This window comes from Ambystoma mexicanum, chromosome 7q (genome assembly GCF_040938575.1).
Source record: "Ambystoma mexicanum isolate Mex_15411 chromosome 7q, UKY_AmexF1_1, whole genome shotgun sequence".
Lineage (NCBI taxonomy): Eukaryota > Metazoa > Chordata > Amphibia > Caudata > Ambystomatidae > Ambystoma > Ambystoma mexicanum.
The window spans coordinates 410,523,186-410,547,951 of NC_090941.1; the positions used below are offsets into that span (position 1 = coordinate 410,523,186).

At 46.8% G+C, this 24,766-nt stretch overlaps 1 protein-coding gene across 7 annotated transcripts in view; it reads left to right on the top strand.

Moving 5' to 3' along the window:
* Positions 1 to 24,766, top strand: part of DIAPH3 (diaphanous related formin 3) — a 2,562,783-nt gene that overhangs the window by 1,375,635 nt on the left and 1,162,382 nt on the right. For all 7 annotated transcript variants that reach the window (XM_069640497.1, XM_069640493.1, XM_069640496.1 and 4 more), the window contains one exon: positions 5,839 to 5,934. In XM_069640497.1, the coding sequence (XP_069496598.1) occupies positions 5,839 to 5,934 (96 nt within the window). The remainder of the gene's footprint in view (positions 1 to 5,838; positions 5,935 to 24,766) is intronic.

Sequence of the window (24,766 nt, forward strand, 5' to 3'; positions counted from 1 at the left end):
TACAGGATCTGCCCGCTCGTCCCAGTGACTCAACACATGTTTATAAGAAGAATAACTATGCAACCATGTTAACTTGTCTCATTAAAGAGACAAGTGTTATAAAGAACCAGAATAACCCTAAAGAGAGACATAGAGTAACCCGTCTCATAAAGTACCACCAGACAGGAACTGAGCAACAAAACAATTGCAGTGGTTAGGGATATGATTTAGTCCAAAGCAAAAATCGCCTTAATTGGCCAAGAGAAGATTTGTGTAAAACGCATTGTTCATGGTGAAATAAGGAAGCAAAGGAATACGGGGCATCGCCATCAGGAGAAGCGACATTTGGGTTCCTCCAAAGTGCTGAGGAAAGGGAACCTTACAGAGACACTTCAAGAGGACGTAGCCCAACGGGGTGAACACTCAAATATTGCAAGGAGAAAAAGGTAATCTCTAAAAGGAAAGGGGACGCCAGGAGGGTGGAAAACTCCCAGAGAAGAACTAAAGGAATTAATCCAGGAGATAGCCAAGAAGTATTTGAAAATTACCTATTAGGACTGAACAGCCTATCCAGGAGAAGGAAGTCATTCTCCTGGACGCTTTGTTTTTCCTTAGTGATGGGGCCAGATGAGATTAGCTTTGAGACGAAGGGCATAATGTTTGCTTTTTGGACTATACTACTGACAATAAGAACATTAGTTAGTTTTGTTAGGTAGGGAAACTCAAAGAATAGGGATAGATTGGCCATTTTCTTCTTATTTCAATGAATAATATGTTAATATGACAAAAACTAGTTTGACTCCTTCTGACCTGCCACAATCTGTAGAGCCAATTTGTATCACCTCTTAAACGAAGTGCGTGCAAGTTTTATGTTTTTTTTTCCAGAACTGCCTAAGGTACCGTTGTCACAGGAGAAGACCTACCCACAGAACGCAAACACATACAAAATCCCAGTGGTGGGAGAGCCAGTGGAAAGAGCAGGAACTTTGGTACATCTGTCATTAGCCCAGCACTAGGGATGTACAAACACTGCTGGAAGCGAGCGAACAACTGAATGACGTGCCATAGCCAGCCTCTGCACGCACAGCAGTGAGATTGGGGCGGTTGTCAAAAACCACCAGGAGAAGCAAACAGGAACTGTATTTCCGTTGAGAAGAACTGAACTGTGGCTCCCTAACTCAAACCTGGACACTATGCAGCATGGGTGACCATTATTACAGCACTGTGGCTCTGTAACAATGATTCATCCTGGGCGGGGAAGAAAGGGCCAGATTGGCCAGGGCAAGATAACCACACTGAGAAGGGGGGGTGGCAGGATGACCACCTTGGGAAGGCATGGGTTGTTCGGGTGAAGTCAGATGAGGCGGTGGTGTGTGGAGGCGATTTCTGAAGCTGATGATGCATTGGTTAGTGAGTGCAAATGGTACTGTGTTGCGAGCGTGCTTGAAAAGGCAAGGGAGTGTGATTAGGAGAGGGAGTGAATGTGAGGATGAAAGTGGGTATCTGAGAAGGTGGGGTGGAGTAGTAGTGTGGAGGAGGTATTGGTAACATCAAAGGTTGGAGGCAGAAAGTAGTAAGAACGTGCTACAGTGTAGCGACAGCAGAGGATGACTGAGGGAGTACAGAAACTGGAGGTGGGTGGAGTTGCAAGGAGGAGAATAGTAAAAAGGAACAGAGGGAGAGGAGAGTACGTGGGCGTGATTGGAAGGACGACGGATCATTTTGCGTTGTTGAAAGGCACATCCCATTTTCCCTTTTAGTTGACTAACCATTGTGATATTGTTGGAATTCTATGAGGGAGGATAGACCGACGAGGCTATTGCCTTTTAGTCAACCCCAACCAGCTAGGGTAGAGCTTAGACAGTCGGGGGCGGGGGGATCAAGCTTCTGTCTATACTAAGCTGTTGAACAGAGGCACCTGGGCTAGGGAGGTTTGGTGCTTTCTAGACATAAGAGAGAACTGGCGGCCCTAGGGCCCTGAGAAAGCATTCAGTAGGAACATTTTAACTGTCTGAATTTGAGTATTCTTGGAGCCATCTGTGAAACTTGTCTGCTTTGGTAGCTTGTGTACTTGCAAAGTCCATGGCTGTTCCTGCTGCTAATTTCACTAACCGTTTCTTTAAGCTAGGGAGTAGTATCCCTTTGCCGAAGAAGTCTTATTGTTCCCCATTAAAAACAAATTCCTGCTCCCAGGAACTCTGAACATTTTACGCACTATTACTGGGCTTCCAGGGTAGCCAAGGTATTTGCAAAGGTTGTTATGTCAGCTGCTGAATTATCTGCAGGTGTTTCAGTTATTAAATATTTTGTAATCTGGTTTACGATCAGAACATGGAGCAGAGACCACTTTGACAACTGTGTGGGAAAATATCTGGGCTCATACCAATGAGGGGCACCTGTTTATTTTGGTGAAGCATTTAATACGGATGATCATAGCATTTTGCTTGCTCGTTTGAAAGCTCCTTTTGGTGTATCGGATGCGACCCTCGGTTGATTTAGCTCTTTTTTTTTTTTTTTTACAAACTGTTCTCAGGCCGTTAAACTATGTCCTTTTGTTTCAAACGGTATCCATGCCAACTGTAGGGTGCCTCAGCGATCCCCCATAGCTCAACTTTTATTTATTGTTTATATCCAATCACTTGAAACTCTTTTTTGGCAGAATCAGCAGTTGTATGCTGAAAATACTCAGTGTATCTAAAAGGGTCTGGTCACCATGATGACTTTCGTGAGCTTGCCTCCTATTTGCAGGAAGTGGAGAACTGAATGCTCCTTGATGTTAAGTTGAATCCATCTAAAATAGAAGTTGTTCTAATAGGCCGGACTTTTAGGACCCATCTTGTTTCCTGTGTCCCTCAGTGTTCAAATTTCCTATTCTATTGCTAGAAAGGAGTTGGTATGATTTATATGGCAACCAGCCTTGGGAGCCAACCTCCAGTGTGTGGAGTTGTTAAGGCTTTTTTTGTGTGGGTGTGACTTGCGACTACTTTTTCAGACCCTCTCATATCATACAGGTGAGGACCACACAAGTTGTTGGGGCATTCATTTATGCTAAGTTTGAATATGCAAATTCTCTTAATGCAGGAATTCCAGAGACCCCACTAAATCTCATTTGATAATGAGATGGGTTCAAGGGTGAACTACTCTTCACCCTGGCCTGCGTGGCAAAGCTCCAGCACCTCTTCTCCAAAGACGTCCACAAATGACCAGTGGGCTGACGGTGATATGTACTTGAGGACTATACAGATCTCACCTGCTAAACAGATCTATGAGATATTTGAACCCAAAAAGAATTTGACGAAAGTGTTCCCCCTCATAACCTCTGCAAAGGAAGAAAACAACAAACACTGCTGGAAGCGAGCGAACAACAGTGTGGGTAATAAGCATCGTGACAGCTCAAGAACATTTGTGCGTTTTGATTTCAATTTCCACCGTGGCAAAGGATCCCCCTGAGGATCAATTTCAGGCCAGGAGAAACAAACCGAGGGGAAAAAAGAAGAAAACGGCGTTGTCTGCAGTTGCAAAATCACCCGCACACAGTGCCTGCAACAACCCCTTGTCTCCAGCCTTAAAGGCTGGGAATCTAACTCTTGTGGAGGAGCTGGTGTTGGGGGGTGGGGGAGCTGTCAGGTATAATCTGCTGCATGATCCAACAATGCACTCAGTGGAAGTGCCGGTTAAGTGTTGTGAGGAACCGGAGGGAGTCCTCACTTTTTCCCCTGTAGCCTCCGCTCGGGTGGCCAGGGAAAGGCCATTGGCTCCTGACCCTGGGGCTGGATATGCTAGTGAGGATCACCTGGGTGGAGGAGACTTGGGGAGTGGAGGGAGAAAGTCCTTAGGTGAGACATGGTTTCCCCCATTTCCTTTTCATAATGCACAGTCTATCCCTCAAGCCTTTTTAGGCTATTGTCATCCCTTTCCCTGTTCTTCCCTCCAAACATTCCCCAAGAAACATCAGCTCAACACTGAGACGAGGAAGAGGCGAACTAGAAAGACGCATCTTCATTTTGTTGAGACAAACACATCAGCCTCATTTTGTTAATAGACATATCAGCCTCAGCTACTGGGACGAGTAGGACAGCACGAGTAAGGCAGACCTACCGTTTTAATGGTGAGGTTTCTAGTCTTTCTTGGACTCGTCATGGTGGTGGGAACTTTCAAAGCAGACATCCTTTTCTAAAGGGGTTCAGCTTTGGAGGCGGAGGCAGCAGCTGGGAAAGCAACTCTGAATCAGCGGTGTGGCAAACGGCACACTCGAGACCCATTTACAGATGTAGAGTTTATGCAGCAGGAAGCAAAGCTAAGGAATGCTGGAAGCCAGGAACCGACCACGAGAGGGAGACCGGCGCGACTGAGTGAAGCGGTCGCAAGAATCCTGACCTGCAGGTGAAGCATTGCCAGGGAGCCATGCCACAATGAGCTGCCGGGGATAGGAAGCGAGGTACTGCACTGGAAGACGAGAACCCGTGACCCCAGAGACCTCGCAGCAACGTAAGCTCTGACCAGTGATTGGGGTAAACACCAGGCTGGCATATGAAAATGCAATGAGCATTGTTTTGAAAACCGAACAAGATTAAAACCATTATAAGTACTTTTGAACAGATACTGAACAGAGTAAAAGCAAGTTGTAAGCACTCGTGAATATTTAGTGGAGAGAGAGAAAGGTGGTGAAAGTAGCTGATGCATGTTATGAGAAAACTTGTAGTGACAGGAGCCAGAAGAATACAAGAAAGTGTAACAAGTGCATGGTGGCCAACCAAACCCCATGGTACAGTGTCAGAAGAGTGTGACACCGGTAAATAAACCAAGCATCACTGTCACATTTGAATCAGTGGCATATTGTTAATGGGAAGCAGGCTAGAATGGGTATTGGTTGCGTGACCTGTAATGGATGGACTGTGTGGTCCAACTCTGCCTAGGCAGAGTGACCCTCCACCCCCTTTTAATGGCGAAGCCACTGGAAGTATCCATGATATGACATGATAGGTTATTTATAACGTGCTTAATGCCCATAGGTTTCTAAGCGCAGACCCGGATCGAACCTGTGTTGCTCCGTGTCTTGTTTCCAAGGCGAGCACGTTGCCGCTGAGCTATCCTCCCGAGACGATCCATAAAGAAGTTTGTGTTTTGCAACAATCTCTTCTGTGATTTTGAAGTCAAGATTTTGAACTGCCTATCTTTTCAGAGTAACAACCATGTCAGATTAAGGATTACTGTCTGTGTTGATGTGAAGCAACCCTAACTGAAAGACTGGAACTCTGGTCTGCTCGGTCTTTGTGGGCTCTGGCACAGGGGGCGGATGGACGACGACTTCAGTACCCCATTCTTGCACTCACTTACAACTCATAGACGATCGACCATTTACTAAAATTTATTATATACTTTGGAGGGACGGACAAAACCTTTCGGTTACACTTTTGTAAATTGGAGGGGATAATGTGTCTAGAAATCTACACTCATTGTTTCCTTTTGCAGGTGTTGTTTTATGGCAACAATTTACTGTAATACAAATGTAAAATATGTTCTTGTATTTTAGCATTTTTGTCAAATACTACCTAAAAGAATTATGTTAATTTGAAAGAAATGAGTATGTTGTCTTAGTATGTTACATTTACACTTTTTAAAGTTTCAATTTACAAATGTTAGTTCATGTAAAACACGCTTGGAACTTTGGATGACTACTTTCTCATCTAGGGTATAATCTAGCCCATTAACTTAATACTACTGACTCTTAAAGATGTCCCCAGTTCACAGCCCTTGCCTCGCCTCAGGAGGCTGCTAAAAGTTTTTTGAAAACGCTGTATTTTTGGGATTTAAATACTGTGTGGTATTTTTCTAAAATGATTTACTTACTGTTCACAGCGAGGAAAGAGGAGGATGATGTTGACGATAAGGTATCCCTCAAGAAACGTATTAAAGAACTCAAAGTCTTAGATCCAAAGATAGCGCAGAATCTATGTAAGTATTTTGATGCTGGTTTATTTTACATGTACAAATAATGGTATAAATAGATCAGAATGCACTGTATTTGAAATGCAGCCTTTCAGTGTGAAGTCTGATGCATATGGTTTATCAAATGGTTTGCCAGTTGCCTCGCAATAATATTTAATTCTCTACACAATATTGTTAATTTTGGTGAACAATATGTCTTCTGCTCCTAGAGTGATATTGCTGCACTACTTTAAGTAGAAGCAGGGTTTAGACATAGTCTGTCTGGTTCATGTTCCCTGTACCTGGATTAGCTCCAAGAACAACACTTTAATTACCTTTTAATGATAATATGTCTCATCCCGATAACTGTTTTCAATTTATACACAGTCCTCGAATCTACACACTAAGCTGGGATTTAAGTTGATGAGGGTATGTTGCTTAACCATCTATGGTGTGTGTGTGTGTGTGTGACACAATGTTTCGGCCCCCCTACAATGTTGACCTGTCTTGATGAAACGTCACCAAACTTACCAACAAAATTCAGACAAGGCCATAGACCTTTTTTTGCAAGTTTAGTAACAGTCACCCCAGTAATATATATAGAAACAGTTCAAGCTTGTCTTTTCATAAGATGGTTTGGTTTAAAAGAACACTTTTTTAAAAAGAGTCATGCTTTTATGCAAATGTCAGATGATTGCTAGATCTATTTGACCACACATTTGGAACAGTTACTTGACGTTATAGGAAGGAGTAGCCCAACCCAAGGAAAGCCCCTCCCATCAGCATTTGATTTTTGAAAAAAACATGTTTTACAGCTGAAGCATCAAACTCAAGACTGCGTTGACGGGCACGTAGAGGCTCTTAGGGACTGAGGCATGGAATTACCATGCTCCAAAGGACAGTGCCTGACGCCAGTCATTGTTTTGATTTTAGTAATTGTTTTAAAAGATTCCAAATGGCAGAACTGCTGCAGAGCAAATTATTCGAGAGAATGGACTCCATTTGAGAAAAATAAAATAGTTTCCCCACATCAACCTTTTTGAAACCAGTCAATTGGCACTTTCATGCTAACTTGGAGTTGAAGGGGATATCTGGATTTTGTTTCTTTTTTGTTAACAAGATCTTTTGAATGCTGATACCTTCATCTGAAGGCCAGTCTTGCCTTGAAGCATGGTTCAGATTGGCTATTTTTCATATTCTTTCCGGTGGCAGACTACTTTCTGGAACAATCTAACAGACTGCTTTATACTGGGATTACACAAACATTTTTGTTTATTCTTTCTACTCAGTCTTTTATGTAAATCTAACATGCATTAAACTTTATAAATTGTTCCATAAGCCACAGAAAACTTGTTACCATCATAAATGTGTTCATTAACAATGAAATATTCAACTAATGGCTTTTATGTCAACCTTTATTCCCACTGATTGCAAAGATTTGAGCGATTTCCTAAACGTTTCTTGTGACATTGCCCTACTACATCCCGCTTTAGTCACTCATTTAATCGTTCTCCATTTTTCTGAAATGAAGCTGTGATCCTCCAATCAAATGCAAAACGTAATTTCCTGTCCCAACATCTTTGATATTCCATCCCCATCTGTTCCCAGAAAAACAATTTTTATGGCCTAATAAAAAGATATGGTCCCAGGTGCCCATGTCCTGATTGTACATCCAACCAACCCAATCGGTGTAAGGATATATTCTAGATAATTGATATGGTCTATAATACAGTTGTTACATATAGTAGTGCTGTTTTCTTCGTGTAAATCCAAGAACAATAGAAACGCGCATGCAACAGTCCTTCTCAGCCCCTCACCCTTATTGTTTAAATAACACACACTTCATAAGTCACTCTTATCACAATTAGGGTCTTATTTACATCGTTCTATGCCTGAGAAATGCCCCTTTCATCACCTTGAAACTGGAGGTTTTGTCTTGTACTCTTAGTTGTAAATGTCTAAATATCCTAATTGAATGCATAGCACCTCATACGTTTTGAATTCAGCAAAAGATGTTGGTGCAATAAAGAAAGAGGCACATGAGAAAAATATCTTCAAAGATGTATTGGCCAAACGATGTGGCACAACCTGCTGGAAGTGACCCACTCTCTAACTGCCACAGCACCCCTGCAGGGAATCTTGTGAACTGAGGGTCCTGCTCCCAACTCTTCAAGCACCTGGCATCTATGAACACTTCTTAGAGGGAGACAAGAGAAAATCAGACGCCTGGGAGAATTTCATCATAGTCTTTATTGTTGGATTATCAGGACACACTCAAAGAAATGTACTCCTATGTCCCGTCCCCTTTCCTCCATACTGTATGGGTGTCCCTTGCTAGGGACTGGAGACGGAACCTTTTTCAGCAGAAAAATCAACTTCCCCTTTAAATTTAGATGTGCGTGGGGGTGTGGCCCTGGGAGCATGCACTCCCCTCACCCCGCCCACAGGCATCACTCCTTAGTCCTTAGTCCTCTTTTCCGCGTCGACTGGAATGGACCGCTTTCACCAGTGCTCCTGGGTTTTTCTGCATCAACTGGAATGGACCGCTTTCACCAGTGCTCCTAGGTTAGGATTCCGGCCTAGTAATTCCATGTGCTCTTCCCCAGAGAAGTACTTTTGTCTTCTTTTTTTCTTGTCTTTATTCAGATACCTCTGTCCTCTGGCACCACGCTCCTCCCCGGCGATGTCGACATCAGCGGGCTTCAGCAGGTTTCCAGCCTGCGAGGGGCTCTGCCCTACGTCTGACCCCCATGCTCTTAGCCTCCGCTCCCTTGGCCCAGACCACGGCTGGCAGGGTTGTACCGCATGTGATGCGCTCATACCATGTGCTCTGAAGAACAGGCTAGCTCAGTGGCGGGAGCTCTTTGGAAGGTCTCCTCCAGAGGACTTGAAGGAATTCGTCAAGCACAAGTCCAGGCCCAAGGTAGGGGCACTATTTTCATCTGCACCTCAAAAAGGCGACTCCTTCCCCAGGAAGCGCCTGAGCGGGAGGCACCTATCAGGTTCTAGTACCAGCGCAGGTACCGGGGCTGCTTCAGCTACCGGCCACTAGGTTGAGAGGTTGCGAGATCCTACCAGTGACGTTGCTGAGGGACAGCGAGGTTCTATTACTGGGTTTCCACTGGAGGTGCTATGCCCCTGTACCGGATCAATGTCTGAGGGGGCGCCTATACGCAGCACTACTGGCGACAAAACTGAGGGTGCTCTGCCTACCACGCCCTGTCCTGAGTGGCAGGGTAGACCTTAACCTGCACCGCCAAGAGTCCAGGAAGTGGCCGGGCCCAGCTCTGCAAGCACCACGAGACAGGCACGTGGCATGCAGCCTGACAAAATGGCCTCCGGGCCAGACAAAATGGCGGCTCGCCCGACACATCTGCCTTCGGGAACCAGGTAGGGGAACGAGTTTCCAGGTGGGACTGGTCTTCACCGAGCACATGGCCTACGGCTTACCCTTCAGTTGCGCAAGGCAGATACACCCTGCATGCAGCAAGGCAGAGTGTGCCCAGGTCTCCGCACCCTCAGGGCCCTGGGCCCATCCCCACACCACCAAGCGATCCACCGGCCTGTGAGGACAGGTTTTTGGAAAAATTTCTGATTCTTATGAGGTCTCACAGATTGCCATCATCCTTAAGGATGTGATCAGGGGCATGCTCCCTCTGGTTCCGCCGCTAGCACCCTCAACCACTCCGCCCTTGGTTCCAGCTCCTCCGGTTCTGATGCAGCCCAAGCTGCCTACGCCATTTCCCACCATACTGGCCCCCATGCCGCCAACAGTCCCGGCAGCCCCGTACCAGCCGCTGCAGCAGCCGCCCGCTCCTGTCCATACACCACAGCCCCCGGCTCCCAGCACTCTTCCAGCTGCACCTGACCAACAGGACACATTGTTGGACACGGATGAGGACCCCGACACACTGACAGCCAAGGCCTTTCATGAATGGCTAGCCAAATACTTGGGGCTTCCACAGCCCGAGGTGGTACAACCAGAGGCGGGGGTCTTGGCCGAGGTCCTCACTCTACGCCCCACAACTAGAACGGGAATTCCAGTGCAAAAGGATGTGGCGGCACTTGCCAAAAAAGGTTGGCTTAAACCTCATTCTGCACATACTATTAACAGGCGCCTCAACGCCAAGTACAGGCAGATGGAGGGGGATCCACTATTGCTGTCGGCACACGCCCAGCCCCACTCCTCAGTGATCGCCGCAGCCTCAATCTACTCCAAGCCACAATCGTCTTCGGCCACATCAGCCTCTGCACTCCTGGGTAAGGAGGAGAATATCCTGGAAGCATACGGAAAGAAAATCTATTCCAACGCTTCACTTCATCTTCGTCAGTCCAATGCAGACGCTATGCTCGCTACTGTCAACCAAAGACTCTGGCGTGAAATCGCTGACTTCCTTCCAGAACTTCCGGTACAGAGCCAGGCGCGCTTCAAGGCGAGGTTGGCGGAAGCCAGGATTGTAGCGCAGGACATAATGGAGTCCACCGTGGATCACATTGAGACCTCAGTTCGTGCCATCTGCATTGCTACGGACATGAGAAGAACGGCCTGGCTACGGGCGACCAAGTTAAACCCGGATGTCCAGGAGCGTATACTGGACCTTCCATTCATGGGTGGCGATCTGTTCCATTCCACTACAGACAAGGAACTTGATAAGAAGTAGAACAGCTCCCAGATTGCCAAATCCTTATCCATCCTCACAAAGTCCACTCCTAAGGTATATAGCCAGACGCACCAGCGTTCAGACAAGGGTCAGTCTTTTGGAGGGTTCCTGGGCTTTCAGGAAAGATGGTCAAGGCAACCGGACTGATCCCTGAGCCAGCACCGCCACAAGCAGCACAAGGTGGCGCATAACAGCTTTTTCCAGTCCCTCTCCTCAGCCCCAGACGGCAAAACAGGTCCATCCGGATCCACGATTTTCCGGTGGGGTGCAGGCTTGCCCTTCATGCACAATGCTGACATGTAAGCTTTGCGGACCCCTGGATCCTATCTGTAGTGTCTACAGGCTTCCGCCTACCTCTCCCTCCCTCTCCTCCCCTCTGCTCCCAGAGATTGGGACAGCAACTCTGTTGGCGGAAATTCGCTTGCACGTAGAGTCAGGCAGTGGAGGAAGTCCCAGCCTTCCAGCGGGGTCTGGGCTTCTATTCACAGATTTTTGCCATACAGAAGAAGAACCAGGCGGGCCTGAGAGTTGTATTGGACCTTTCCACCCTGAACCTTTCCCTTCCTCTTCAAAGGTTCAAGATGGTTACCCCAGCACTTATAGCAGAGCCATTATACTGACAATACATCTATGTATTTGCCTCAAAGGAATGCTGAACGTGCTTGACAACCTGTGGTGAACAATACTCCCCCTCTCTTTACAGGAGAAAGAATAAAGGGCCGACCACCCTTGAATGGCGAGAGGAGAAGCAATACCCAGAGCATAGGAGAGGAGAGGCTAGCCTCCGATGTGAGCACATCACTGAGGGGCGGAGCCATGCTGCTCTGTGGAGCCGGCTGTGACGTAGAGATGGCCAGGAGAAGGAAAGAGGAAAATAAAAGTAAAGTCCTTTCCTTAAGTGGAAAAAGTGTTGGGGTTACAATCTCTAAGTTAAAGTCCTTCCCTAAAGTTGTTTAAGAGAGGCCTTCTCCCAGGTCGCCTTGGGTAGACAAACAGGGCCACGTATGTGAAAACTGAAACAGGGACCTATAATTGCCTTCCAGGTCCAGGACCTCTTAAGAGAGGGATCATCTGGGTCCTGTGCTTTGGTTCCTTATCTTAATCTTTTGGTTGATTCATCTCTCCCACAATCTCTCTCTCTTTCTTGGTTATTTTGTATCCCAGCTCTTCCTTTGCGAGTCCTTCGCTCAGGTACCTCTAACTCTCTGACGGTCAGACGCTTCTCTAGGCGGAGAGTTGGAGGTAGATCTCTGCAAGGGCCTCCATCTGGAATGGCCTCCTTGCCTCTCTCAAATTTGAGTAGGACCACCTCAGGTTCCGAAATTAGCTCAAGACCTTCCTTTTGCCTCGGCTTTCTCTCTTGCTCTCCGTTGCTAACAACCTGTCTGCCCCACTACCTGGGGCGGACGAAACAAACTATCTTACTAGGCCTATGTCTCCCTACCTTGTCTTGTCGCGCCTAGAAACACTTATTTACAGGAGTGTTATAAATTACTCATATCATATGTTGCCCCAACCTCGAGTTGGGCATCTGAGTTTCTCTCTCTTACCCCCTCTTTGGGGTTTTCTCACCTCTTACTTGGTGGCCATTTTCACTGCACCTCTCCTCTTCAGGGGATTTGCTTCTGTCCTGGTCTCTCTACCAGGCCCTTATCGAATGGTTTGCCCTTCTACTCTTGAGAATTCTTGGACTTTGACCCTCTTTGGGGGACTTGCTTCTGCCGTGGTCTTTCTACCAGGGTATTGTGGAAAGGTTGCCTTGGTTTCTTGCCAGGGTTCTCAAGAAGTTTAGCTCTCCCACAGTTTAGGCTTAGGTGGGCTGCCAGGGTACTCTCCTTTACCCCACCTCCCTCACCCCCGGCTCAATCAGTTTCTTCCAGGCAGGCTGTGCTCCAGGATAGTCCAGGCTCCTTCACCCCGGCAGCAGCTTCACCACCACCACCACCACCACATCATCCTCCTCCTCCTCCAGGATAATGTTCCACTTCTATTGACCAGCATTTGGAGACAAATACAGAGAACATGTCCCTGACTGAGACAAGTTCACAGTGAGCTGGCTCTGCTTTTATAGCCAGACTCCTCCTACTCATGTTGGCTGCTGATTAGAGGACAGCCCTGCTTACAGGATTGGCTGGCAGGGTGTTTCCACTCTGGTCCTCTTCTGTTAGGCGCTCTCTCTCCTGATTGGCCAGTTGGAATTCTGTTTTAATTTTGATTTCACTTTATTGTATTTATTCTTTTATCCTGGGCTATTTTTCAATGTTATTTGTCCAGTCCTTGAGGCTCAGGCTTTTATTTGATTAAAGTACCCTTTACGTTTCCCCAGATTCCTCTATGGGGATTTGCACGCAGGTCCTCCCTGGGCACTATGGTATGTCAAACATCCAGAACCTTTCCTGGCGCTGTCAAATGGAAAGGCTATGGCCTTTACTCTGAGGTCCTGCAGTGTCTCTTTGCCATCAGCTCTCATGCATTTTCATCCTTTGGAGTGGAACATGCCACCATTGCGGATCCTGATGCTCCAGCACGGATATGCTAATGATGGATGCCCCGTTATTCCTCCACGTGTCATGAGCTGCGCGACTGCTGCTGCCATCCCGCTCCAGCGGGTATAGCTGCTACCGCTGCCAGGCAGTCTCGGGTAAATCTCTTGTGAGGAGCGTGGCACTGCGATTCACCACACTTGTCACAGCCGACAGAGACAATTTGCAAAGGGAAGAGCCTTTTTGACTACTTACCTTGTCAACAGATAACAATGGGATTCAACCCTATACATTTTTCGTGAATAAGAAGTCAGTGAGCCCCAGTGTGGTTCAACATATTAGCCCTAATTTGAAAAAGGCCGGCAGTGGCTGAAACACGTGTAATATTATAAGGGCAACTTTTTTGAGAAAAGATAATAAAATACATTTACAATCACCTTAAATAAGGCGCAATGTCCTGGATCATCTTTTATGCTTTTGCATATTTTCTTTAGCCTTTTTGAACAACTTGGCATCAGTTAATCATTGTAATGGACGCCTCTTTGATGGGCTGTGGTTCCACCTCGATGATATGTCTTTAGTGGTGTGATGATTCCAGGGAGATCATCACCACTCCTCGAGGGGGAGTCACTCCCTTATGGACTAGGAAGTAGAGGCTGCTATGCTTTACACCCCCAAGGGAACAGGGTAAGCGGGCTCGCTTTGGAGGTGACTCCTCCCCACCCCCCTAAAAGGAAAGTGACTCAGACAGTGGGATAAGTCGCCACCCCTCCTACAGGCACTAACACCTTTGCAGGGTATCTAGGGGTTGGTTTTTGCAAATACTATGCACACCTTTTACTAATGACTGACTTGGCATCTATCCTAGGTTTGCTCAATCTACTGTGAAGACTGAGAGGTAAATGAACCAGCCCACTGGAGGAGCGTCCCAGAAACAGCCTATTATGTGTGAGGCTGAGCAGACCCTGCAGAGCTTAGCTGTGTGAACGACGCCCAAGGAGATGTGGCTGGAGAGAGGATTCCAGTGTCTGCGGGCAAGACTGCGATGCAAACCAGGGGAGTGCAACGAGATACAGTTGACAGCTAGCTGGAGCAGCCGGAGAGGCCAAGAGAAAGAGAGTGAGTCTTGGTAGGACAGCAGGGAGCCCAACTGAGAAGTCACATAAGCAACCTCGGTCCATCCGAACTGGGAGAACGAGAGTGAGTCTCGGAAGGCTGGCGCAGAGCCGAGTTGAAAAGTCACAAACGACTCTATGGCGAGAGGAGAGTTGACCAAGCTCAATGCTCGAGGCAGTCAGATACGCAGTAGCTCAACTGGAGTGATAGTCGGGCCAATGGTAGAGAAAAGGGAAGCATAGCCAATAGCAGAGGAGTGAGAAGGGGAGCACACAGAGACTGAGCAAGCCCCAGAGCTGGGTGTAAGAAGAGGCCCGGAGTGTGGAAAGTCGGAGTGGGGAGTGAGAGCAAGAGCAGCCCCTTACTGGTGAGTGCCTGAGACCACCACAGAGTGGGGAGGATGAACGATGGAAAGAATCCTAGAGGGAAGAAAGAATGAAAGAATCCCAAAGTGGGAAGAGACTGAGAGAGACTTGGGCTTGAACGCCTTGATAGCATTCCAACACACAAAGAATAGTTATTCTTGAACTTAACTTTGGCAAAGGCCTTAACTAAAAAGGACCAGGGTTGGGATTAGAAGCCTGAAGCCATCCCTTCCAAAGAATTAGGGTAACCAGTCAATTTATCGCACACATTACAGAGTGGTACATAACAGAGCGGACTATAAAACACTGAAAAGATTAAATATATAAAGGGTAGTGGGGTAAGGGGTTAAAATGGGTTGGGATGGGGTTCGAGTGGCATTGTGAGGGTGGAAAATCGGGGGGTTTGTGGGGGGCGAGGGGTAACCAGTGTTTTGACCGCAATGAAATGTACCACTCTGTAATGTCTGTCAGTAAAATCACATATAACCATTTCTTCGTTTCTCTTGTTTTTTTCTTTTGGAAGATGGGGCATGTGGTTGGGTAGAGTAGGATTCTGTACAGAGGACTTTAATTTACAGACATACTCACAAGCACCCGTTGGCGCCCTTTTATAGACTAGGTCTGGAACTTGTAGATTTAGGGAAAGCATGGGTGTATGTGTCGCGATTCTGTATTGCCACAGTGGCCCGTGGCAGTGGACCTCCTGGAGCGGCACACAGACAAACAGAAGGGTGTTCTGGTGGAAGCATTTATTGTAGAGTAGAACTTCAGTCGCCTCCATGCGTTCCTGCTTTACCCCTGTATCCTGCCATCATGCTAGTCTCAGATGGTGGAGAATCAGGTTGATGCGTATCTTCATTGCGCCAAACTGGGTTTGGGGGGGTCGTAGTACTTCAATCTTCGGAATATGCCCATCTTGCCTTTCTGGTACCTCTCTGACTTGCTGTACCAGTCAGAAGGGGCAAGGGGGCTCCATTAGAGTTTTAGTTCCTTTCTGTCACAATGCCAGATACCAATTTAATCTACTCCTATAATTTCTCTGGCTAGTGCCATGGGGAATGATCTGGTTCCCTTGACTTTGTTCAACCTCTTCCATTCTCAACGTTCTGCTCTCTTTGGCCCAACACTTGTACAGGGTCCCTGTCAGTTATTATTTCCCTATCAATTATGCAGTTAACCACTTACTTTTCACTATGCCAGTTCGTTGTTCCTAGGTGGGTCTTGAACCTTATTCTTAGCCTTTTAATAGATGCTCCATTTAAACTCCTGCGTTCATGCCCTTTGGGGACTGCTCCTCTTGATGAGATGTTCCTGGCTGCTATCACTTCAGGGTTGTGGGTGAGTGAATTCCAGGCTCTTTCTGCCAAGCCTCCTTTGCTTGTCTTCTCCAAAGAAAAGGTGCCTTTGAGGTTGACGGTCCTTTCGTCCGACGGTCGTGTTAGACTTTCACCTTTCTCAGACTATCTTCCGGTTGCCTTCCCTCCACCTCATCCTAAGAGAGGGAGAGGTTTCATTATCAGGACTACAAAAGAGCTTTCAGAGAGATTCAGAAAAAAGGACCAGCCCTTTGCTTGTTGCTAGTCCTTGGGTGTGCATGGCCCTACCCACGTAGACCCTGTCCAGACCGATCTCTGCGTTTTGAATTTGAGAATGTGTGATCCAGTACATAGGGCATCTGGATCTACCTCTTCTTTTTTTTTCATAAATAATTCCGAAATCTTGCTTGTGACTTTATTTTTAATGCATATCAGAATAAATTACCCAAAATAGTTCCGTTGTGATCAAAAATGCTTCCGATTTTTGCACCATTTTGTATTGCAGTAAAATAATGTTGCTGCTGTCTTATGTACTGTTTCACAAATTTAAGCACTAGTGTAGCTGATATCAGCTTTAAAATATGCTCACATTTTAAAAACATCTAAAATTACTGAAGCGCACCACTCACCCATTGGCACAAACAGCCAAGAAAACTATGCACAGAAACACTTTGTAAGTTTAGAAAGATGCACAACTCGAAATTTGATATAGCTCATCTCTCTTCCTTCATAGCATTTTACCTGTTCTTTTCAAAGGGTCATGCACTTAATTGCCCCCACCCCCAAGTATCCAGTTTTGCAACATTCTCTGGGCCACATCAATTTTCTGTGTCATATCTTCACACTCACACTATGTCATATAGTCGTTTATCATGTTGTCATATACGCACAAAATTCCATGTCAGTCAAATCCCAATCGCTTCTAGATGTTTGGCGGAGGGGTGGGGGTGTCACAGCACAAGGGACCTCCTAAGAAGAATCATGGGCCATTACACTTTTATTTTTTACAAATTAAGCACTGGTTGATTAAAGGCTGTTGGAACGTAAAATTCTGCCCCTGTTAGTTCCTCCGCTCAGTGATTTTGTGCACTTTAGCTACAACAGAATACAACACAGGAAGTGGAAGAGGGAAAGAAAGCAAGATGAATAAGCCTTGGATGAGTTCCCCAGGCCAGTCAGTTCTATATCGCCAACAGTCTTGCTTGGTCCATTTTGCACCCTGCTGAGCTGTGTGTGTGGCTGTTTTTCTTCCCTGACCACCTCCGCACCCCATCCCACTCCTTATATAGGGAGCACTCTTTTGGTTTCATGTGCTTTCCTTTAAATGCGTGTAATGAAACAAATATAATCTCCCACAGAGCTCTGAAGTAATGTATGACTGGAAGAAAAGTGGAGTGTTCATTATTATTGAGCAAGACGCGGGAAGACGGAATATGCTTTTAAAAAAAATATTGTTCCTGAATGAGCGGTTTCCATTTATTTGGGAGTGCCTGTGGGTGAACTACACAAGCATAAGGGCTGATGACATTTGAACAGTGTATCTCTTTTGTGTGTCCATGGTATTTAAAAGGGACAGATCGAGGCACTATAGTGCATTGAAGTTTGAGCCAGGCACACAACACTGTATAGTCACATGGGGATGGTGACCAGGGCAGACATTCAGGCATGGCCAGAAACTCAGGATGGCATTAATCTACATCTCTACTTCTGTTTACCCGAGTGACTGACGTCTTGAATGCATGGAATCTGGGCTGCACTAGCACATACAACCTAGCACACCAGACAAATATGTTGCCACTTCTTTGGGTAGTGCCTGGTGCATTGTGCCACTACCACACAGGCAAAAATGCTAGTCATAAATGACATGGTAGATCTAATTACACCAGTTTTAAATACTGTATCAGGAGATAATACACTACATTGCTCCTGTGCTACCTAATGGCTGTCGACATTAATATGTCGGAAAATAGAGAGCTGTGTTATTCCAAGTGTTTTTAGCTCAATATGCCAGTCTTTCAGTTATAAAAGTGCAATTCCAGGTCACATTGCCTCAGTGAAACAGCACATTACCATTCCTGCTCTCGTTCACTCTTACCCCCAGCACTTCACCTTCCTCTCCTTTACCCTCACTTTTGCCCTTCACTCTTCCTTGGTACCTGCTCTTCTTCTCTCCCTCCCCTATCTGATTTCTCCTCCCTCCCAGCTGACCTTGCCTTATCTTCTCTATCCTCTTCTATCTCATCTAGTCTCGACCAGCTCAACCCTCTCCTCTTTCCCCCCTTCTCGTAAACCTGCCCAACCCTGGCTCTCCTCACCCCTTGTCCATGCGTCATCTCCTTTGTCGCCTTGAGCGTTGTTGGCTGAAATCCCCCACTCTTCCTAACCAAACCTACTTTTCTTATCACTCCTTTTATGACTCCTGCCTTAACTCCGCCAAACATGCGTACTTTTCTAACCTCCTTCACTCCCAGGCCTCTCATCCTCGTATCTTTCAAACGCTCTCTCGTCTCCTCTCCCCTCCAGCTCCCGACCCCTCTTCTACTTCTCCTCTTTCTCCTTCTGACTTTGCAAACTTCTTCTCTGAAAAAAATGTTTTTCTTCACCAAAAAATTGTTTGTTCTCCTTCTTTTTCCCCTCCTCCCCTCTCCTTACACTTCTCCTTGGCTCACATGTCTAAATTCTCTCCCATCACTCCCTCTGATGTCTCTCTCCTCCTAACTAAATCCCATCCTACTGCCACCCCTTCTCACCCTATTCCTACCCTTCTCATTCCCAAGATTTACCCCCCTCTCATTCCCTACCTAACCTCCTTCTTCAACACTTGTTTATCCACGGTCACCTTCCCTTCTGCCTTCAAGCATGCCACTATCATCGCTATACTAAAAAGAAAAGTATGCTAATCCTCTTCTCACCTCCAACTTTCGTCCAATCTCACTTCTACCTTTTCTCTCTAAATTACTCGAACCCTTAGTTTATTCTCAGCTCTCAACTTTCGTCACCACCCACTCTTCCCCCCCCCTCTCTCAATCTGGCTTCCACCCCAAACACTCCACTGAGTCAGCTCTTACCTATGTCCTTAACTCCCTCTTTACTGCTTGCTATTCTAAGCATTCCTCAATCCTCATCCTCTTTGACAGTGTCAAAGGCAGCAGAGAGGTCAATCACCCCTTACTTCTCGACACTCTTTCCTCTCTTGGATTCAAAGGATCTGTTCTTAACTGGCTCTCCTCCTACCTCTCGCACCGCTCTTTCGCAGTCTCTTGGGGAGGACGAACCCCTACTACCTCCTCTCTTAATTACGGCGTTCCCCAAGGCTCTGTCCTCAGACCCTTCTTATTCTCTCTTTACACCTCTCTCCTTGCCCCTACTATCTCTTCCTTCGGGATTTCTTACCATTTATACGCTGATGACACCTAGCTGTTCCTCTCCTTTTCCTCCTTAACCTCTGACTTACATCTCAACCTCTCCATGTCTTACTGCCATTAAAGACTGGATGTCATCTCACTATCTCTCTCAACGCTGACAAGACTGAAGTCTTGTAATTTCCTTCAAACTCCCTACCCTCTCCATCTCCCCCTCCATGCATCCATTTTCCCCCTTCTAATCTTCCAATCTCCAACCATGCTCGTAATCTAGGCATATACTTTGACTCTTCCCTCTCCTTCTCTCATATCTCCCTCACTGCTCGGGCGTGTCGCTATTATCTCTTCAACATCCGTAAAGTCTGTCCCTCTCTCACCTTCCATGCTACCAAACTCTTAATTTCCTTCCTCATCTTCTCTCGCCTTTTCTATTGTTCTTCTCTCTTCTTCGATCTTCCCGTTTCCCATCTTGCCCCCCTCAAATCGCTTCATCACTCTGCCATACGTACTCTCTGTACTCTCTGTCCACTCTCTTCTCATAACTCTATTTCCAAATCACTTTCTTACGTAGGATGGCTTCCTTTCCACTCCCAGCTTAAATTTCACTTCCTTTGTCTTGTCTTTAAATCTCTTCATAACCCTGCTCCTCCTTATCTCTCTTCTCTCATTCTATACCCCTTCTCGCTCCATTTGTTCTGCTGATCTTCTTACTTTCCGTTCCCCCACCACTATGTGCCTCTTCTCGTTTCCGCTCCTTTCCCCCTTACACTGGAACTCCCTACTTCTCTCTATCCGCTCCTCCCCCACCTATTCCTCCTTCCGCTCCTCATTGAAAGAACTTCTTCACTCCCCTCCCTGAACCTTCCCCCTCTATCTATCCCCTCCCTCCTTCCATTATCCACTCTCTGTTCTCCTTATCTTCATCTGTCCCCGTCTCTCCTATGATCTCCTCTCTTTTGTTGCTCACTTCACTCATTACTCTCCTCTCCCTTCTTACTTGCAAATTGTTCTAAATGCTGATTTTATGGCTTGATTCATGTTTACTGTTTTGCTTCCATGTTATGTGTTCCTTGTTGTTAACTGTAAAGCGCCTTGGATTAAGGCGCTATATAAAACAATAAAAATACAAAAAATACAAAAATACAGTGTAAAAATGTCCACTGAAAAGTACCTTACCTCTTTTTATACTGCCATTAAAGTATTGCATTGGCCCAGTTAAAAACAAATTGCAGAAACGGAAATGCCGGTGGAAGTCCTGAACACATAATGAAAATAGCTGCTGTGTTGTGTATCCTCTGGCAACTGCATGGCATTGCCAGCATGTAACCTGGCACTTGGACAAATACACGTTACCCACTTACAACGTTCATCTCCCAAACTCACTTGCCTGATGTGTGACACATCCCTGAGGGAGTGCCCCATCCCATGAGGCCAAGGAGGTAAGGCTGCCACCCAATAGTCCCCGTGGGGGTGGTACTCACTGGGCTGATCTCTTGGAGAGACTCCCTCTCTGGGAACAAGGACAACTGTCTAGGGAAACCATGGTAGAGCACCCTACATGCCTCCCTACCATGTAGAGCCCAAAACCTTACCTAGCACTTCCAAGTATCTCTGCAAACCTGAAGATTTAACAACTACTGGTAGTTGATTCAGGTTTCACTGCAGTGCCTGGAAAACCGACACAACTAAAAGTACTGAGACAACGTGGCTCAAAAGAAGAATGAGGATTACCTCAGGCCACTAACGCGGACCGATGTTACGCAAGGGCGGGACAAGCCATTTAATAAGGACACTGAAGGACTCAGCATCTTCTACCTCAGAAGTCTGCAACAGCTACCCATGAGATTCAAACTGGGAGAAGGGAGTGAAACAACGAGACGTTGCTGAAGTAGCAGAAGAGCCAGCAGGAGTCCGACTCCTACCAGGATTGCTGATGGACTTAGCGTCCCACACCAGTGGACAGTCTGGTCCAATCCAGTATGGTTTCAAAGAAGGGAACAAGCGGGTGAGATATCGCAGACACTGATACAGCCAGGCTCAAGGTGCTGCTGGAGAAAGCCAGTCGGAATAAGAGGATCAGAGAGGCTTTCATGAAGAACCACGAACCCTGGAAGAGCCGGTGACGCTTCCTGTTTGGGAAGCAGGGAATGTGGGAGACCCAGAGGAGAAAGGTGGAGTGGAGAGGCAAGCATAGCCTCAGGGGCAACATCCCTTGCCACAGTGGAAACAGAGATACCACTGGCCACCAGAGAAGGGTCTGGGACCTGCAGAAAAGTCCAGAGAAAAGCAGAGGGAGTGTTGGGGGTCAAGTAAAGCCACTGGCCACCTGGGAAGAGGTTTGGACCCAAAACCAGAAACTTAATGCAAGTCATCTTCTTTTTGGCAGCGCCTGGCAGAAAAACAACCCAGGTCTGCCAAATCGAAGTAGTAGAAAGATACAGGTTTGGGACTCGCACCCACAAAACAAGATCAGTGTAAATCCTCTTCCTTTGGGCAGTGCCTGGCAGTAGAGTGAACTGGGTCTGCCAGAACAAACCAGTAGAGGGTTGAACTGTGAAAGCAAATATACAAGAGCCAGGGCAAGGGAGTAATTCCCCCTGGTGTTGTGAACTGTGAAATAAGTCAGAGAAAGGCCAGGTGAAGAGAGACATTCCCCTGGCTTTGTGAATTGTGAAAGTAAGGCCGAGAGAAGGGAGTTTTCCTGGCAGTTGAGCTTGCAAGGAGGATCAAACAAGTGATCCATGGGAAGGGAGTAATTACCCTTGGAATAAAGAATGGTGAACTTTCTGATGCACACTGTTGGAGGATCAGCAATCCTTTTCTTTGTTCACTTCACCTGGCCACATGGCTTGCCATTCCTACCCTTTGAAGCACTTCCTCCAACACTGTACATCCCACTGCCATCACCAGAGTCACCCCCATCTTGCCCAGTAACACAGTGTGCAAGCCCTCCCAGGCCACAGAAGCTCTGCTTATCTCTGAGACACCAGCCGCACCACTCTGGTGTGCCCTACTCAACACCAGATCCTTGGTTGTCCATGCACACAACATCCTGAATCTCATCACCCCAAACAACCTTGATATCTCGCCCTAACAGAAACATGTCTCACACCCACTGCTGGCACTGCCCTATCTATTGCCGTCCCCTCTCTCTACGCCATACTCTGCTGCGATAGGACACTGTAGCTAAGGGCTACAGCACCTCCTTTATTCAACAACTCCCTCCCCCTGCATTCGATCAACACCACCTTACTCTCCAACTGTGAATCACTCTCAGTTAAACTAAACTGTTCACCTAATGCCACCATTACCCTCCACTTGATTGATCGACTACATCACCACCTTCGAAGATGACATTGCCTAACTCATCTCATCCAATCTCAAACCAACAACCCCATTCCTCAACTTGAGTGATTTCAACCGTGGCTAAAATGACCAATCTGATTCCGAGTCCACTGCCCTGTCCAATTCCATGGCAGCCTTAGGCTGCATCCAATGCATCACAGCCCCCAGGCATTCCCATGGCCGCCCTAGACTGGCTACTGGACCATGAAAGTAACATTAACATTCTTACTCACTGGTGGAACATTACAATACCTTGTTGAGCAAAACTGTAGACCTCCTCCCTCCCAACCCACCAACTCTGGAAATCAAAAACGCTCTACACCTCAACTCTTGATTGTCCTTCCAGCCACTTTCAACCAGAGTCAAAAAAGAGCAGCCGAAGCTGCCTGACTCAAAGACCTGACCGTAGCAAACAAAGCACACTTCTCCAGACTCTCCCTCCACTACAAACAATTCATGCCACCAAAAATGGAATCATCAAGGAAAGAATCTCCAAGAAATCTTCTAATTCACACACATTTTTTTCCATCCTCTGAGAATTGGAGACTCCCATTGCTCCCCCCTCCACCATCATGACAACGCCTGCTGCAGTATCATCCCAAGACACCCTCACAGGCAAAACTACACAATTGCAAGCCAAGATAAAAGCCAAACTTTCCTGCAGACCAGCTGCCTTACCTCCCGCCCCAAGAACCAAGAGAGACCCACACCCCTTCCCAGGGTCAGACTGGGACAAGAAATAGGCCCGGTCACCCAAAATAAAGTGGCCCACCCCTCGAAAAAGTGGGCCACCCCTCGCTTCACGATCCTTGACCTCTGAAGACATCACGGGAAGTGATGTCACTTGACCCCACCCCAAAGTGACATCCTGGGAGGCGATAAAACACGACCTTTCACCCCTTGACAAAACGGGAAGTGGCATCTAATAGCATTGCTGCTAAGTACACTAAATCACTGTGAATCCAAGCAGAAGTCCAATTCAAATGAAATGTTATTGTATAGCACTTAAGCTTAAGCTCTTTTTTATAGAACAAATATGCATACAATATGACCCAACCTGTGTTGGTACTCATTTATCGACCTAAGAAGGATGAAAGGCGCTTTTTTTCTTTTTTTTAAATTTAATTTTTTTTCCTTCCAAACCGCCCCAAGCATGGCCAGAAACCGGCCCCCACTCCTCGGGAACAATTTCGGCCCGGCCACGGCCGAAAGGCCGAAGGGCCAATCCGACCCTGCCCCTTCAATACCAACCCACCAGCATCTCAAACCTTCCCAACATCATCAAAAGCCTCAAACCCTCATGCTGTAAAGGCGATATCTGCCCAGCATCCACTGTAAAGGAATGTGTAGAACCCTTACTTCCGCTCATTGCTGTCATCATTAACTCCTCCTTCGCCACTTGCACAGTCTCTTCCACCCTGAAGGAATCCTGGATCTCCCCCTTGCTGAAAAAGCAGCCATCCCTTAACCCTGCAATCCCCACTAACTATCGACCAATACCCACTGTCCCCTTCCCCCCTGAAGATTATCGACAGTCGCCTACCTACAAATCCAGAGCTTCCAAGAATCGCACCACATCTTGGGTCCTCGACAATCGAGCTTTTTCATGAAACATGGGACTAAAACAGCCCTTCTAGAACTTAGTAATCAGCTTGGTGATGCTAATGACCTGTGTAACCTTTCCCTCCTCCTTCTGCTCGACCTTTCTGCTGCCTTTGATCTTGTTGACCACCAGATGCTCTGCCACCACCTCAAGTCCTCGGCTCACTTTTCACCCATCGCTGCCAAATGAGTTGCCTCATTCCTGGCGGACAGATCCTCTCGAGTCTTTGCAGGTGATGCTGCTGCCTGACCCACGCCTATTTCCTGCAAAGTACCCCAAGGCTCCTGTGTCTCCCCCATTCCCTCCAATGTGTACACAAAACCACTATTTGACCATCTTTACTCGCTAGGCACTTCATATACCTACTATGCCGATGATGTGAAAATACTAATCCCCCCCTCTCTGGCAACCATATTCTGGATACTTTGAGAGAACGCGATCTATGAAGCTATTCAAACCTGGATGGCCACACACAGCCTCTGTTTTAATGACTAAAAGTGTCTCTTAATCGCCTCTCATCCCACCATCCCACCCTGCCCACATGGCCAAATTAAACCAAGCCTACAAGGCTTTCATCATCGATGGCCACAATGTTTGTTGCCACCTCT